At 39.9% G+C, this 17,477-nt stretch overlaps 1 protein-coding gene across 2 annotated transcripts; it reads left to right on the top strand.

Moving 5' to 3' along the window:
• Positions 1 to 15,151: 15,151 nt before the first annotated feature.
• Positions 15,152 to 16,999, top strand: LOC132213620 (ras-related protein Rab-18). Of its 2 annotated transcripts, XM_059660491.1 has the most exons (2): positions 15,152 to 15,637; positions 15,705 to 16,999. In XM_059660491.1, exons 1-2 carry the CDS (start codon positions 15,253 to 15,255, stop codon positions 15,902 to 15,904), a joined length of 585 nt encoding a protein of 194 aa, XP_059516474.1. In that variant the 5' UTR covers positions 15,152 to 15,252; the 3' UTR covers positions 15,905 to 16,999. The 2 variants fall into 2 exon arrangements, with proteins under 2 accessions (XP_059516474.1, XP_059516473.1); XM_059660490.1 differs by having other exon boundaries at positions 15,152 to 16,999.
• The last annotated feature ends 478 nt before the right edge of the window (positions 17,000 to 17,477 follow it).

The following is a 17,477-nucleotide window of genomic DNA, read 5'->3' as shown; positions in this document are numbered from 1 at the left end:
CCTACCAAATTAGACACAAGCATCTCAGTTTAACATTCACAGCATTTCTCAGTTTAGTCCCCGACTGACTTATCTACCCTTATTCTCTGGCAATTAAAAAACCCTAGAAACAGTTGCATTCCAAAACAATCTAACTCCTTGTTATTCTCTATACACTCCTCAAGTCCATTTCACAGGCTTCCAAGCATGCCTCTAATCAATAACAATACCCGATTCCAACGACTTCTCTTCCCAGGGACTTTCAGGATCCCACCAGGAAGAGTTTAATTCCAAATATTGGTCTCTGTCAGCACTCATCACTTGGCATGGCATTTTCTTGTTATCCCTGGCCAGACTGTCCTGAGAGTCAGTGCAGTGGAGAAAGCAAGAACTTAGGAGGCAAATTAGACCTGGCTTTGAGTCCCACCTCTCCATATTACTACTTGTGCTGCCTCAAATGGTCTAAGCTCTCTGAACTGCGGGTTCCTCTTCTGTAACATGGGGGTAGTAATATTTACCATGGGAGGTTGTTGTGGGGATTATAAATGTACATGGACTGAATCTGGGGCCTGGCAACTGGTGCCTAATTTACTTCTTCTCTTCCCCTTCCTCCTGATCCGCTTCCCTTCTTTCCTCCTTCTCTTTCTTCTTCTATTTTGTCTCATAAAACAGGCATCTTACAGATTCAGTAACAATGAATGAATGAACTAGAAATCTCAGCAGCATAGCCCTATTAATTTTGTACTATATTTCATGTTTGAATTAATTGTTGTATATGGTACGAGATCTAGATTCAAGATAACTTTTTTCTGTATATGCAAAACCAGTGTTTCCTGCATCATTTGTTGAAAAGTTGCACTTTTTGCATGCAGATGACTTTGTCAAAATCAATTGTCTAGATATGTGTGGGTTAATTTCTGGACTCTGTTCTGTTCTAATGATCAATTTGTCTGTCCTTCAGCCCCAAATGGCATTGACTTCATCATTGTAAGAAGTCTGGAGGTCTGCCCTGTGAATTCTGGCTACATGGGTCTTTTCTGATGCCCAGATCTGTTTTTTATTTAAATATATTTTTATCAATTTCAGAGAGGAAGGGAGATGGAGAGAGAAATAGAAACAACAATGATGAGAGAGAATCCTGCACACCCCACACTGGGGATCAAGCCCGCAATCTGGGCATGTGCCCTGACTGATAATCAAACTGTGATCTCCTGGTTCTTAGGTCGATGCTCAACCACTGAGCAACACCAGCCTGACTATCTTTCCTTAAGGAATAGTCCAGCACCTCTGAGATCCCTCCTGTATAGCAGTCTAGAAATTTTCTCCAGCTCTCAAGCTGAACAATTGTCGTGCTCACTTTGTTTGTTTCCTCTATCTGAAGGATTGCTCTTGTTCATTGCCTGATTTCTATTGCCTGGAAACTGTTTCATATAATTTGTCTGGGTTTTAGAAAAACTGCTTCAAATGGGAAGGAAATCCTATCTCAATACTCTCTTTTAGCCAGAAGCACAAGTCTATATTGATTTTTATAGGTATGTGTCTTTTTAGTTTATTTTACTGGCTATTTTAGATATTACAATATAGATCTTTAAGTTATCATGGTTACTGTTCAAATAAAATTATGCTTTTTAATGAATGTTAAAAAACTTAATATTATATATTTCCATTCACTCTTCTGCTCTTTGTGCTGATATTTTATCGTATATATTTTCTCTGTATATGTTACACTACAGTATCTTGTCATTATTTATATTTTAAACTGTTAATAGTGCATTTTTTTATTTCTTTATTGGTTAAGGTATTACAAATGTGTCCTCATTTCCCATTAACCCCCAACCTCCCCCCGCCCCCACTCATGCTCTCATCCCCCTGTTGTCCGTGTCCATTGGTTTGGCTTATATGCATGCATACAAGTCCTTTGGTTGATCTCTCCCCTTTACCCCTTCCATTCCCCACTTTCCCTCTGGGGATTCATAGTCTGATTGCTGTTTCTCTGTCTTTGGACCTGTCCCTGTTCATTTTAAGATGCTAACAAAAATGACTTACATTTACTCAGATATTTATCCTTTTTTGTGTTCTTTATTTTTTCCTGTAGGTATGGAATTTCATTTGGTTTAGTTTTCTATCAATCTGCAGAAAACTTTAAAAAATATACTGTATTGTGTTGTGTGTTTTCACATAGATGGCATCATGTACCACACATGATTTGGTTATTTGCATTAAAAAATATTTTAATTACTTTTTTTTTTTTTTTTTTTTTTTAGAGAGAGAGAAAGAGAGAGGGAGAGAGAAAGAGAGACATCGATATGAGAGTGGAACATCGTTTGGCTATCTCATGCCTGCTCCCCACTGGGAATTAAGCCAGAAACTTGGGCATGAGCCCTAACTGAGAATCAAACCAGAAACCTTTTGGTGCATGGGTTGACACCCAACCAACTGAGCCACACCAGCCAGAGCCAGAAAACTTATCTTTTGCTTAAGGTTAATTTTTTAGCTTTGTGTGAGTAAAAATATATTATTTTGCCTTCATTATTAAAGGATATTCTCATTGGATATAGAGTACTAGATTGATAGCTTTTTCCTTTTCAACACTTCAAAATTATTGTTCCAGTGTTTTTTGTTCTCCATTGTTTAAGGCAGCTATTATTCTTATTCTCTATTTTTTTGCTTTGGGTCCACTTGAGATTTTCTCTTTAAATTTATTTTACATGTTTTCTTCGTATGCCTAGGCATAGTTTTCTTTGTATTTTTGCTAGATGGGGTTGACTTTTTGAATCTGTAGGTCGATGTACTTAATCAATTTTGAAAAGTTCTTGCCATTTTTATTAAAAAATATTTCTTCTGCACTATTCTCTTTCTTCTGCTCCTGGGACTTTAATTATATACATGTTAGAACTTTTCATATTATCCCCCAGATTCCAAATGGTCTTTTAAAAAAATTCTTGTCTTTGAGTCTCATTTTGGTTACTTTATATTGGTCTATCTTCAATTTCACTGGTTCTTGGCTCTGCTGTGTCCATTAAAATGGTGAAGCCTTACATTGAATTCTTCATTTTGGGTACTGTATTTTGCATTTCTAGGGTTTCCATTTGATTAAAAAAATGTTTTTAAAAATTTTTTTTCTACTCTAATTACTCAGCTCTTGTTGTATACCTTTTCTACCAGATCCTTTCGCATTTTTATCCTAGACATTTTCAAGTCCCAGTGGGACATTTCATTGTCTGGGCTGTCTCTGGTTCTGCTTTGACTGCGTCCTTTATTGTCCCTGGGACACATTTTCTTGATTCTTAAGATTATTATAATTTTGGCCACATGGCAGACATTTTATATAAAAAAAATGAAGCAAACAATATTTAGCTCCAGAAAAACACACAGCCTTCTTCCTGTCCGGCTTTTACAGTGAAGGTCTAAGCCACTCTGATCTGTCCCTGAGCTGAGCCTGGACTTTATAGCAGCTTAACTTTAATTCAGTTCATGCCTGCAGGCCTGAGGCGTTTTGAGAGCATCTGGGGACCTTTTCTTCTGCAAAATTTATGACTTGGACCTGCCATAGTTCTGAAGATCTTTTCAAAGATTACAATTCAGTTAACAGCGTTCCAAACTGTGTGAAAACTCTATTTTATAGTTAGACTGTAATATTTATGGGTAGCTATGGGGTTCTCTTTTTGTTGTCTAAACCACTTTTTATGTATTTGTGGCTTGGGAGAATTTTCCCTCCTGCTGGCCTGCCCAAACCTTCTGCAGCCATGAAATGCCATGTGTGTCTCTTAGATGTCTTGCATTCTCTCAAGAGTTTGGTGCCTGAGAACCTGTATTGCCTCCAGTGAATTTCTTTAACTCTCTAGTCCTCCGTCTGGCCTCTGGAGGGCGGCTGCTCTGCACCTGGAGGAGGCACTGTGCACCTCATGGGTGGTATTTCTCAGGCTCCTGGTCTAACCTGAGGCTTTGGCATACAATCGTGGAGCACTCAGTGAAGACTTGTTGCAAATATTTGGCAGGTGCATTCAGTCTCATCCTGTGCCTGGGGTTTCTCAGAATATTAATCTGTCATACCAGCCCATTTATAGTCTTAAATTTTTGTTAAAATTTCAACTGGCTTCTCTGATCCCCATACCCCCACTACTCTGCCAGGGAGGCAAACAGCTGAGTGTCTCTTCTCTCTTACGTGGAGCTTGTTCTTTCTTGAAATTTAGTTCATTTGAAAAAAAAAAAGATTCTGTAGACTCTCTGGCTTGTTTTGTTTCTTAGGGTGAGAATAACACTCTCTTGTGATGTCACACATCCATACAGCAGCAGACGATTTATCTGTGATTTAAATTTTTTTTTCTAATTTATTCGGCATGCCTGGCAGTTTCAGTAGTTACCACATTGCAGAATATTCTAAAGAGGATGTTCTCCATAATGACGTTCATGTGATTAAGCATAACATTCCACTTCCATAACACTATTCCCCAAATCTAGTTTGATCTTCCTCTGTATCCTAACTTTAACTAACTCTTGGGACAGGTAGAATCATGTAGTACTGGTTGCTCTAGAAATACCACTACTAACAGAACTTTTATTTATATGGTATTTCTAGAGATTCAGTCTTATTTACTGCTACATCCCCAAACCCTGGAACAGTATGTACAGAGACCAAATATACATATTTTTTGAATGACTATATGATCCTTAAACTATTCCCAAAGATAAACAGAAAGTTTGGGAAAGAACTCACATATATTAAATGTCTACTTTGTATTAGGAATCGTCAAACATGCATATAAGATTATTTCACATAACCCTTAGAATATCACTGTGATGCATTATTATTAATATTTTGAATAACAGGAAACTAAGGTCTCAAACATGTCAATGGCAGCTCAGCTCCACTAGAAACCAAGTTCATCTAGATTCTTCACTTTTTCCAACACCTATCACCCTGTCTCTCAGAAAATGTCTCTTCCTGTATGAGAGAACTGAGGAAAACATTATCTCTAGACATTCTTTACGCTTGATAATTGAGACATCTCTTCTTGGTTATAACTAACATTCAAATGTGTGCATCAGAGAGTAAAAAAGACATGTACAAATTTAAATTCTTATTATATGTTTGACATACAGAATGAAAACGGGCTTTCCCCCCAATAACAAATTCTGCTATGTAAAAACATTCATGTACTTGAATAAATGAAAATGCTACTAACATTCTAACTCTTGGGTTGTTTCAAAAAATGAATTTTTCTGAGCTTCATGTTTATGCCTCTGTAAAGTGGGGCTAATCATACCTGCCTCACAGGCTTGTGATCAGAATCCAATGAGATAACGTAGGGTAAGTGCTTCACTATCTGCCGAATACCCTGACTGGCTAGTGTGTCCAGGACGGGACACAGCAGGGAGGTCAGCAGCTGTCCTCATAGTCCATTTCCACCTGGCTAGTTGTCATTTCAGCCAGGCCCCTGGGTGGAGTGTCCAGGTCAGAGGGATAGAAGATGACATTGATGAGAGGCAGCAACTCCCCCTTCCCCACACTGAGGGACTTCCGAGATGGGCTCCCAGAGGCTGGGTGGTTTTTTTCTTGTCTCCTTAGCGGGGATACTGCCATCTTGTCCTCCTCCCAAGTGCAATTCTTGCTCAGCCAAGGAGTTCAGGCGCCCAAACCCCTGCTTGAGCTCCCTATGCTCAGAATAGTTCTTGTTGAGTCAATGCATTGCTAGTCATCTGTCTTCATTTCCGAAGTTCCTTCTATCAAACCTCACGGAGCCATCATCAGAGCCATCGTCATGAGGGTTGGGGTAGGAGACCTTGAGTGAAGGAGGCAGCCTAAAATAACAGAAATAGGAATTATTGTTTAGTTTCTAAAGCAATTCAGTTTCATTTCTTTCAAATATGCAAACTACCTAGTACAAGATGAATAGTGTTGTCCTTAAAGACCTTGCTTTGGTGAATAGCCAAATATGATCCATAATTAGCACACTGATTGTGGTTAGGAACAATTAAGTGGCTTAAATGCCTATCCCCCCTCCCTCATCTTGTTTACATTATTAATTTAATCAACTGACAGCTTCTTTGAAGAATACAAGGTGAACTTTAAACCTCTAACTTAAATTATATTCAGTGGTCACAAAGCACACTTCTAGATATTTCCTACATTATGCTAGATCATCTGCTTGCAAATTACAAAGTACTTTATTGTATAATGATCTGGTTTTATCTTCCCAACAAACATATGAGGAGAACTGGAAATTTTTCTTATATCTGTTTCCCAGAGGAAGAAATGGAGACTCAAAGCATTAGGTTACTTATCTAAGGCCACACAGCTAAAGATCAGTCAGATCATCTCTACTTTTCTGATCCTTTGGAGATTTACTCTAATCCTAATGATATTGTAAAAGAACCAAAACAACAACAACAACAACAAAATACTGTGCAGGCAAGATGGCTAATTTTGTTCATCATTCATTCATTCATTCATTCATTTATTTATTTTTATTTCCATAGACTGCTACTATGTCCGGAACATAATAAATATCTCAGTAGAGTATTCACTGCATGAATGAAAAGGAGGATAGATGGAAGAATTTACTGTATGTAGTGGAGTAAAAATATCCTCCCTGTTTTCACGTTATCATTGAGCCATACCCTCATGCTCTCAAGTAGGGTAAGAAACATGGGAAACAAACTCACCTTAAGAATTCTTCCTTCTTCAGAAACCCAGGGAGAGTGCTGAATGACTGCCAAATTTGAAGTGTTCAGATGGCCATTCTTCCCTCTCCCCCCACTCTCAGTTCCTACCAGCTGTTCCACTCTTCTAATGACTTTTGTTCTTAAGTTAATCTCCTGGGCCATCTCTCTCTCTCTCTCTCTCTCTCTCTCTCTCTCTCTCTCTCTTCCCCCCCCCTGTTTTTTTCTTTCTTCGTCTTTCTTTCTCTTCTTCCTCCTCCTTCTCCTTTCCAATTTTCCCCTTTTCTCTCCCTCTTTCTCTCTCCATTTCTTCCTCCCTCCCTCCCTTCCTCCCTTCCTTCCTTCCTTCCTTCCTTCCTTCCTTCCTTCCTTCCTTCCTTCCTTCCTTCCTTCCTTCCTTCCTTTCTTCCTTTCTTTCTTTTGGTGTGTGTCCAGTGGGAACTTACTCAAAGTCTGAGTGGCATGAATAAGGTTAGGTATTTCCACAAGATGATGATCCAGGATTGGGTCATTTGAGGATGAAGACATGCCATGTGTCCTTCAGGCTAAAATTCATTTCCATATGAAATAACCATATTATTGTTACAATATTTCAGGGATGAGTTTTCTAATGATTGGCTTAATTTTCTACTGAATGCATTATTGAGAATGTATTTACTTATTCCATTATTCTCTATCAAGGACCTTTCTAAGGAGTATCAGATAACCCAATAATACATTAGCCTTCTCTTTGGCTGTAATTGAATGAGATTTCTGAGCAATACCTTAATTAAAGTTATTAAGAGGCAGCTTTGGACTCAATATAGGAATTCTGGAACAGTCTCCCTTCTAGGGATCATGTCAGGCTCAGCATGTTTCATAGACTCTATAATTGGCCTCTAAGCTTCTAATTCTTCAATTTACCACCCCCCCCACTCCAGACCTAAGAATAATATCTCTAAAAATTACATTTTATGAATTTTCTGTTTAAAATGTCAATTGGTTCCTTATCAACAATGAGGTAATGTTCAAACTTTTTTGCTGTACAAGGTCCTTTGTGACTTAGCCTGTTGATCTCTTTAGCAGTGTATACAACTCCCTCCCTCACCGCCACTATCCCTGGAACATGCCTTTGCCAATGCATTTTGTTATTTTTACATAGGTGCTATTTCTTTTTCTGGAGTGCTTCTTCTCTCCTACATGCCCTTTCTTTACCTGGTGATAAAGGTGGAGAGAAGGGAACATATTTGAGAGACATTTCCCAGGTTCCAAATCTATCTCCTCCATAATTTGTTGGTGTATTTTTCCATTCAAAGTGAATCTATTCATCTCCTTGGTATATGCCTGCATCATGGCCTGGAAAATTCTGTCTTGTATTCTAATTATTTTTTTAATGTGTTTATTTCTCTCTTGGCAAGATTTTATATCTTATTCACCATCTTCTCAGGGTGCTGCACTCAGTGCTTGGCACACACTTGCTGGTCAAAAACAGGTGGCCACTGAGTTGTTGAATTGAACTCTCCTTCTGTGCTTTGAGTCGGAATGTTCCATGGGTAATAAGATCCCCTTAGTTCTCAGGAACCAGACCATTATTCCACAGGCTATGAGTTCAGCAAGATAGGAAAGTTTAAAGTTTATTTTCTCATTAGTTCAAAGTTCTGATTGAGACTTTATTTTGGAAACATGTCACAGAAATGCCAAGAATCAAAGCATTTCTTTGCATTTATAGAAGTTCATGGTTCACTATTGCACCTTCTGTTCTGGGAGCCCCCGTCTCTCAGAGCCTGCTTTCCTGTCTCAAATGGAATCCTGAAGGTGGCTTTGCGGCTTCTATTTTCTTCCTGGTAAATGATTCATTTGGGCTTTTTTCCCATGAAAGGGGACATTCACCATCTCCCTCACTATAAAACATCTAGATTGAGCTTAATTTTTCTACTATTATTTTCTGGATAATTTTTTTTCCATGTGTACCCAAGGCTGATGACTAACATTATTAAGTGATATAGCAAGGATCAGGAGTCAGGAGACTTTGGTTGTGGGCATTTAACAAGTCATTCTTCCTCTCCAAGATTCAGTTTCACCTAGATAGTGAATGTACCCACCGATGAGGTTGTTGAATGGATTGGGCTAGGCTGTGTTTGTGAATGGGCTTCTCAGCCTCCCAAATAGGCTGTGGAGGAGGCCCTGTCCTAGAGATGAGCGGTGGGAGGCCGGGATAGAAAGTGAAAATGTCTTTCTCAGCATTGTCACTTGAATTGTTATTGTCTGTATCCCATCTTCTCTCTTCGTTTGGATCAAGATTAATTTTTATGTGTTTAGTGTATTTGCACATATGTATGCCATCCTATCTGGGACTCAATCTATTTTTGTGTCACAAATTCTTAGGTACTAGTGAAGCTAGTCCAGAGATGGAGAATAATATTATTAAATATATAAAATAAAAAAAGTAGGCTCACTATAAAAAAAACACATTGAAATATAATCTTATATACTGATCCCTTACAGCTCATGGACTGCAGCTGAAAAATTCTGAGTGTGTCTTAAAAATTTGAAATCCAAAAAGAAAACCTAAGAGTCACAGACACCTATATTCTCACTTTACAGAAGGGGAAAATGTGATCCCAGAGACAGTTCCCCCAAACCAGTCCAAAACCACACAGGGAGTTTTGTTCAGTGGATAGTTACAAAAATATAATATTTCTGGTGACTGTGCTTCCTGCCACAAAGAACCCTTGGAATTACGTGTGTCTTAATTCTTGTTTTTAGCACCTAACATTTCAGACTTTCTGGGTTGAACACTATTTTGAGTGATTTACTATCTGATCATTTCAACCCAAAATGGAGATCACAAATGGAGTCTTCCTAAATATTCAGTATACCCCACCAAAGTGCATCTTCCCATCAAGGTTATCCTAGTATTATTTATTCATGGACAGAGCACTGACAAATGAATTCTAATTGCAAATAAGTGCAACTGCTGTCGATTGCATAATTTATGATTCCATTTGTTAAACTAAGACAAAGGGAGTTGATGACAGGCATTAAGTGGCCCCAAATTAAAGGTAATTTGGTTTCCAAAGCTTGTATCTCAGGGAGTGTAAGTTGAAGTTGTCAGCTTTGCTGAGACCCTCTCCCCACACTGGTGATAAATACACTCGGTGATCTGTGTTCCTTGTGTCTGGCTGGAGATGCACTGATCTGAGCTTCCCGGAGACCTGTGGTCCAGCCAGTGATGAGATGATCTCTGTCCCATGAGAGGCTCAGCAACTTCCATATTCCTCTATGTCTTGGGATCTTGGTTGCAGGAGAGCCTGGCGGGGCATCTTTGTCTGCATTGTACTCTGAAGCTTTGCTGAGGAGTGTCTGGATAAAATAGCTAACTAGGCCATGGGGAGGTTCATTGGAAATGATTTGTTTGAAAATGAGGAAAATGTTTTTCTTTCCATGGGACAGACCCTCCTGCAGATCAGCGTCTCACAGAGGTTAAGTGCTGCCTCTGGACTGCTCACTGCCCTCCCTGGAGAGTAACATGAGACGAAGGCTGCAGTGAAGATGGAATCTTTTGCATAATAAATTGTAAGATAAGGATGTTAAAAAAATGGGCTTGGGGAGATAATTTATGCTGTGTGTGTGTGTGTGTGTGTGTGTGTGTGTGTGTGTGTGTGGTGAGGTATTTGAGATTCAAAATATGCATTGTGAGAATTCAATCCAGGGATCTGACTTGCCTTTCTTTGAAGAATCAGAGCTGTTACTAGGACACACATTTGGCCTCTGAATCTTGCAAATTTGTTCTGCAAACATGAAATTTTATCTAATCACAAAGGAAGGCTCTGGGAACAATAAGCATTGATGTGACTGCATTTGTGTTATGTTCTGTGATTAATGAGCACAATGATGGGTTCATTGACTTTTGCCTACAAGTTGTGTACTGAAGTGGGACAAGCAACTGCAGGGCAGGTAGCTAAGCCGAGTCTGTTTCCTGTCAGGGTGACACATGGAGCCGTTCACTGACACCCAGGCCAGTCCAGGAAGCATGAGTCCACCAGGAAGAAGGGGGAATACCAGAGGGGCCAGTATAGCTGGAACTGCCTGCGACAGAGGAATGCGGGGCAGAGAGCCCACATGAAAGGGAAGGCTGTTCGCAGGGAAGAGCCCAAGGCCCGTCCTGACTGCTCTCAGTGCATCTGCACAGAGAGATTCCTACTCCCTGTTGCCTGGTTGTTGTTGTGTGTGAGATGGGATTCAGGAGGGAAGGGCTCTTGAGAGAAGGGATGCCTGAGAACAGATTCATGAAGGGGTGTGGGAGGGCACTGCCCTGGGCTAGCCATTCTGTCCTGTGCTCTCTGACCAGGGTGCCTGCGAGATGAGACTGAATTGGTCTCTAGAAAGTCCTGTTTAGTTCTAAATATTGTCGTTTAGTGCTAATCACTGGGTACACCAATGTGAGCTAAGCAGGATCCTAGTGCGTGGGAAAACCACAATCTCCTGAGTGATGGTTTCCATCTGCTGAGTTCCCCGTGTGCCAGGCACTTTCCAGTGTTATCTCACTTAATGTGCACAATCTCCCTCAGGATGGTATGTCTATTCCTTAAATCGAAGGGTGGAATGGATTCGCTCACAGCTGTGACGTGGGTGTGGTTCTCAGCTACCAAGTTTCCAACTTGACCTTCTGGTGTGCCTGGAGATTCAGTGAGCTGCATAATATCATAAGTTAAAATCTGTTGAAACTACATAGAATTCACTGTTTTAACAACTGACAGCAGTGGCTGACCCACTACCTTTCAGGGTACCACGGGGACAAAATGAGAATAATGTCCGTAAAGCACCATACTTGGGGATTGTTAGAGAGTAGGCACTAAGCAGATGGTAGCTCTTGATGTTCATTTTATTATTATATCTTTCTGTCAATGTCACTTGGCCATCTCATGGGTAAAAGTCACATCTAACTGCTTGCTTAAACTATAGACCAGGGATCCCAAGCCTGGATGGTTTTGTCCCTTAAGTGTGTTGGGCAATGTCTAAAGACAATTTTGGTTGGCTCACAGCAGGTGGAGTGCTACTAGCATTAAGTAGGCAGAGGCCAGGGGTGCTGCTAAACATCCTACCAGGATGACCCATTCAACAAAGAGTGATCCAGTCCACTATCCAGTCAACAATGCTGAGGTTGGGGAACCCTGCTTAGACACGGAAGCAGAAGGAAACCCGGCCACCACTCTCTACTCTGTCAGGAACTACTCACAACACTCTGCCAAGACAGGGTCTGGAACAGAAATTCTCCAGATGCAAATTTATCCCACAATTTCATGACCTTGGGAAGCGCCATCAAGGCCATGAGAGCGGGACACAGAATGGTGCAAGTTTTTATGTCCTTCCCTATGTCCCAGATTAAAGAATTAGGGGAAAAAATTAAGGAATGTCTCATTTTCGGCTTGGTTGGGAAATTTTTGATTTTGTTGATACTGTTTTAATTCCGAGGGTGTTCTGTGGCAGGGGATCTTGGTATTTCCACCAGACCCTATACATCTACATTATGCCCACATACTGTAATAGAGAATTTCTCTGCAGCTATGCACTGTTACTAGTGCACAGAAAATTGAAACATGAAACATCAAGCAGGCTATTTCTTTAAAGCACAGATATGAGCTAAATACATTATCATATTGTTTTTCAACTCCAAAATGACTTTGGCTCATTCCAAATAGAAAATGAATCCAAGAGGAGAAGAAACGTGTAATATAGAACCAGTAATGGGTTTGTGACTATTAACATAGTTTATTTCCCTTCCTAGGCCTCAGAGTTTTCTTAGGAAAGTACATATGATTTGCAAAAATTTTCTTTCATTCTGTGAATTGTGTTTTAGCTTTCTTTTTAAGTTACAGTTGATGTACAATATTATATTAGTTTCAGGTGTACAACCCTGTGATTAGATATCTATATAACTTATAAAGTGATCATCTGGCTAAATCTAGTGCCCATCTCTCACCAAATATAGTTATTACGATATTATTGGCTATATCCCCTCTGCTGCACTTCACATCCCTGTGTCGGTTCTGTCACTACCAATTTGTGGCCAGAATTTATGAGGGCTTCTCTTCCCCTTCAGACTCTGGGCTTGGGGTTCTAATGTGAGGCTAGAACTGTTGCTTTGCCACTAAGATATCCCTCCCAATTTTTAACAACCACACAGGGGTGTGGGAGCACCCCATTCTGTGTCTCCTCCCCTCCTACCAGTGTCAGTGTGGCTTCTTCTTTATATCCTTAGCTGTAGGACTTCTGTTGAGCTAGTTTCAGGCATTCTGAATGATAGTTGTTCTGTCATTTAGTTGTAATTTTGATGTGGTTGTGGGAGGTTCCAAGCACTGGGTTTCCCTACACTGCCATCTTGACCAGAATTCTGGTTTTATTTTCTTCATCATATAGTTTTTAGAATAAAAGTTTAAAATTTTTTTTTTAATTAAATCTTTATTGTTCAGATTATTACATTTGTTCCTCTTTTTTCCCCCCCATAACTCCCCTCCTCCCAGTTCCCGCCCCACCCTCTGCCCTCACTCCCCACCCACTGTCCTCATCCATAGGTGCACGATTTTTGTCCAGTCTCTTCCCACATCTCCCACACCCCTTTCCCCCCCAAGAATAGTCAGTCCATTCCCTTTCTATGTCCCTGATTCTATTATAATCAACAGTTCATTCTGTTCATCAGATTATTTATTCACTTGATTCTTAGATTCACTTGTTGATAGATGCATATTTGTTGTTCATAATTTGTATCTTTACCTTTTTCCTCCTCTTCCTCTTCTTAAAGGATACCTTTCAGCATTTCATATAATCCTGGTTTGGTGGTGATGAACTCCTTTAGCTTTTCCTTATCTGTGAAGCTCTTTATCTGACCTTCAATTCTGAATGATAGCTTTGCTGGATAAAGTAATCTTGGTTGTAGGTTCTTGGTATTCATCACTTTGAATATTTCTTGCCACTCCCTTCTGGCCTGCAAAGTTTCTGTTGAGAAATCAGCTGACAGTCGTATGGGTATTCCCTTGTAGGTAACTGAGTTTCTTTCTCTTGTTGTTTTTAAGATTCTCTCTTTATTTTTTGCTCTTGGCATTTTAATTATGATGTGTCTTGGTGTGGTCCTCTTTGGATTCCTTTTGTTTGGGGTTCTCCGCGCTTCTTGGACCTGTAAGTCCATTTCTTTCACCAGGTGGGGGAAGTTTTCTGTCATTATTTCTTCAAATAGGTTTTCAATATCTTGGTCTCTCTCATCTTCTGGCACCCCTATAATTCTGATGTTGGTACACTTGAAGCTGTCCCAGAGGCTCCTTACACTATCCTCGCATTTTTGGATTCTTTTTTCATTTTGCTTTTCCGGTTGGATGTTTTTTGCTTCCTCGCATTTCAAATCATTGACTTGATTCTTGCGCTCCTCTGGTCTGCTGTCGGGCGTCTGTATAATATTCGTTATTTCAGTCCGTGTATGCTTAATTTCTAGTTGGTTCCCCAATATAAGATCGAGGGTCTTATTAGTTTTCATGTAGATCTCATTAAGTTTATCGGCAGCTTCTAAACAGTTCTTGAGAGACCTTAAAAGTGTGGTTCTGAACTCTATATCTTCCATTGATAATTTTGTCCTGTTTCTTTGTCTCCGCATTTTGTTATGCTTCCTTGGTGCACCCCCTAGTGGTCTTTGTTCGCAGTCTTATAGTTAAATCTTGATTGTTGTAGCTAATTCCAGGGAGGGTTTGACCTCCAGGCCAAGTGGCTATGAGAATCAGCTGTGTCAGCAGTGAGAGAACTTCTGTCCTCTAGGGAGGTGCTAATCTAGCCTTTGCCTGAGGCTATCCGGCAAATGCCTCTGTGCAGGGCTTGGGTGGGGCGGGTCGCACAGGATCAACAGGGTGGGCCGGAGAGAGCAGTTATGGTGGCTCTCAGTCCTGTCCCCAGGGGCTCTGCCTCTCTGAGTCCCAGCACCCGCTGCAAAGCTCGGAGAGAAAGCTGCACTCGCTCTGACCGAAGCCAGACAGTCCCGCTTCTCCCGTTTGAGTCTGGGTCCCTAAAGACTTGCCTGGATCTGGAGCTCAGAGTCTGCGACTCCCTCCAGATTGAAAACGCCAACCGCGCCCTCCGCCGCCAGCCCGCTCCGCACACTCCGCACCTCAGAATTTGACTTCAGCACTGCGCCTCCTCTGAGTGTCCGTGTGCGTTTCTCTTTCCTTCTAGTTGTAGGACTTCCACTCAGCCAGCGTTCCTGTGGTTCTGGGTGATGTCCCTTCCGTTTTTTGGTTTCACTTTTGAAGTAGTTGTTCAAAGCAGCAAACTCCGGCGTTAGCCTATGCCGCCATCTTGGTTCTCATTCAAGTTTAAAATTTTGATGTGGTCCAATTTGCCAGTTTTTTTTTTTTCTTTGCACGTGTACTTTGGGTTTTATATCAAATAAATCAATGACCAATTTCACAAAGATTTACTACTATATTGTACAAGAGTTTTATATTTTTAGCTCTGACATTTAGGCCTATAATCCACTTTGAGTTAAGAAGGTGGCGGCCGCGGAGCAGTGCGCCTGCACGGGCAGCTTTCCCTGGTGAAGGGTTGAGGGCCAGACAGGGGCGGCTGGGCTCGGAGCCGACGAGGGTCAGGATGGATGAGGACGTGCTGACCACCCTGAAGATCCTCATCATCGGCGAGAGTGGCGTGGGCAAGTCTAGCCTGCTCTTGAGGTTCACAGATGATACTTTTGATCCAGAACTTGCAGCAACAATAGGTGTTGACTTTAAGGTGAAAACAATTTCAGTGGATGGAAATAAGGCTAAACTTGCAATATGGGATACTGCTGGTCAAGAGAGGTTCAGAACATTAACTCCCAGCTATTATAGAGGTGCACAGGGTGTTATATTAGTTTATGATGTCACACGAAGAGACACCTTTGTTAAGCTGGATAATTGGTTAAATGAATTGGAAACATACTGCACAAGAAATGACATAGTAAACATGCTAGTTGGAAATAAAATTGATAAGGAAAATCGTGAAGTTGATAGAAATGAAGGCCTGAAATTTGCACGAAAGCATTCCATGTTATTTATAGAGGCAAGTGCAAAAACCTGTGATGGTGTACAGTGTGCCTTTGAAGAACTTGTTGAAAAGATCATTCAGACGCCTGGACTGTGGGAAAGTGAGAACCAGAATAAAGGAGTCAAACTGTCACACAGGGAAGATGGCCATGGAGGAGGAGCCTGTGGAGGTTATTGTTCTGTGTTATAAACTCTGGGAAATGCCATATTTGATCAGATAGTGACATCTTTCTGTATATAAACTCCTTAACTGCTATTTTAGGGACCTTGCAGTTTGCACATATTTGTTTTGTATCATGGCATAAGTATTTACAAGAAATCTCACTCATTGGCTTTCCCAGGTAAAATGTTATGGTAAGCATGCACAGTTTGCAGTTTACAGTTTTTATGTAACATAAAATTGGTGTACCTTTTATAAGTACACTTGATTTTATGATTTACATTTATCATGTGATTTTTAAAAATCCACCTATCTAATATATGTGAGAACAAGGTCTAATTTTGGTCTTTTTTTTTTTTTTTTGCTTAAATACTCCTATCAATTACTGAATTAATTGATATGTAGAACTCCTAGAACTGCTGAGAGATTACAGGTATCCAACCTGGTGAGTTTCTTCAAGAATAACAAAAAGCATGATTCCACAGCTTTCCCTAGGATGTCTGCTGACAGATTCTCTTGTGGTATTAAGCAAAATTCTTTTTATAGAATGCAGTCCAGGCCAATTTATAATTAAATTTCTGTTCTGATGATGCTTCTAAAATAGCATTGATATGTTAAAGAAGTTTGATCTTTTTAATTTACTTCAATGAGTAGCTCAGTTGCTTAACTGGAGTTTTAATTCTGTGATATGTACATTGGATTCATGACCCTTAATGCAGCATTTTTAGTGGGTGTTTGGCAGAATGGCAATAAGGTTTTCCCCATTTTGGTTTCGGAAAGACACGAATAGAGTGTTTTTGTGGCTCATGTTGTACTTACACTTTGAAACCAACACCTTTTTCTATAAATGTTGATGGTGTTCGTCCAGGTACCTCCATTGTAGCTGTGTAATGTTTATGAATAGCTGTATCTAATGACTTCCATAAATGGCATGTTAATATTCAAAAACCTATGTCTGTATTTTGAGGGTTGGGATAAAAAACACTAAATTACAATTTGAGAAAGACATATTGCTTCCAGATTTTGATGTGTGTGGGGAAATAGTGTTGCAATGAAAATCTTGGTAATTTATTGTAACATGTAGTCAATATTTTATTAAAACCAACTTGTACAGACTAATAAATCTTTCCCACAATATTCAGTTTTCTAACCTCTACCTATTGTACATTGTATGGTTTTTTTTTACTCATGTTATTTAATTCACATTGACCTCTGCTGTTTAAGCCCCCAAATAAGTAATGTGTCTTTTCAGATAAGTCAGTCACTCTAATACCCTTCACAGTAAGATTCTGATACTAATTTCTGGGCATTTTGTTCTCTGTATGCAGTTGCAAAGGATAAGCACTTTTGTGGGTCATCTTTGCAATATATGTGATAATGGATTTACCTGAAGTTGGGTTCTTTCTGAAATGTCCACCTCCACATGAAACCTTACATTCTACTTTATTCACACTTGTTAGACCTCATTACATGTGATTAAAAGTTGTGTACAGTATATATGTTTTTACCAAGTATAAAACATTTACTACTTTAATTTGAAAAAAGGTAGCTAACACATGTACTTAGGATTTCTTTGTTACATTGAAACTGTAGGTTTCTATATTCATGTAGTGTCTGTATTGATAAGGCATTTC

The sequence above is a fragment of the Myotis daubentonii genome, chromosome 12 (assembly GCF_963259705.1).
Source record: "Myotis daubentonii chromosome 12, mMyoDau2.1, whole genome shotgun sequence".
NCBI classification, from domain to species: domain Eukaryota; kingdom Metazoa; phylum Chordata; class Mammalia; order Chiroptera; family Vespertilionidae; genus Myotis; species Myotis daubentonii.
This window is presented reverse-complemented; position numbering and strand designations above follow the sequence as displayed.

What these genes read in the sequence shown, in the direction of transcription:
- LOC132213620 (XM_059660490.1), top strand. Translation starts at nt 15,253, where the DNA reads ATGGATGAGGACGTGCTGACCACCCTGAAGATCCTCATCATCGGCGAG.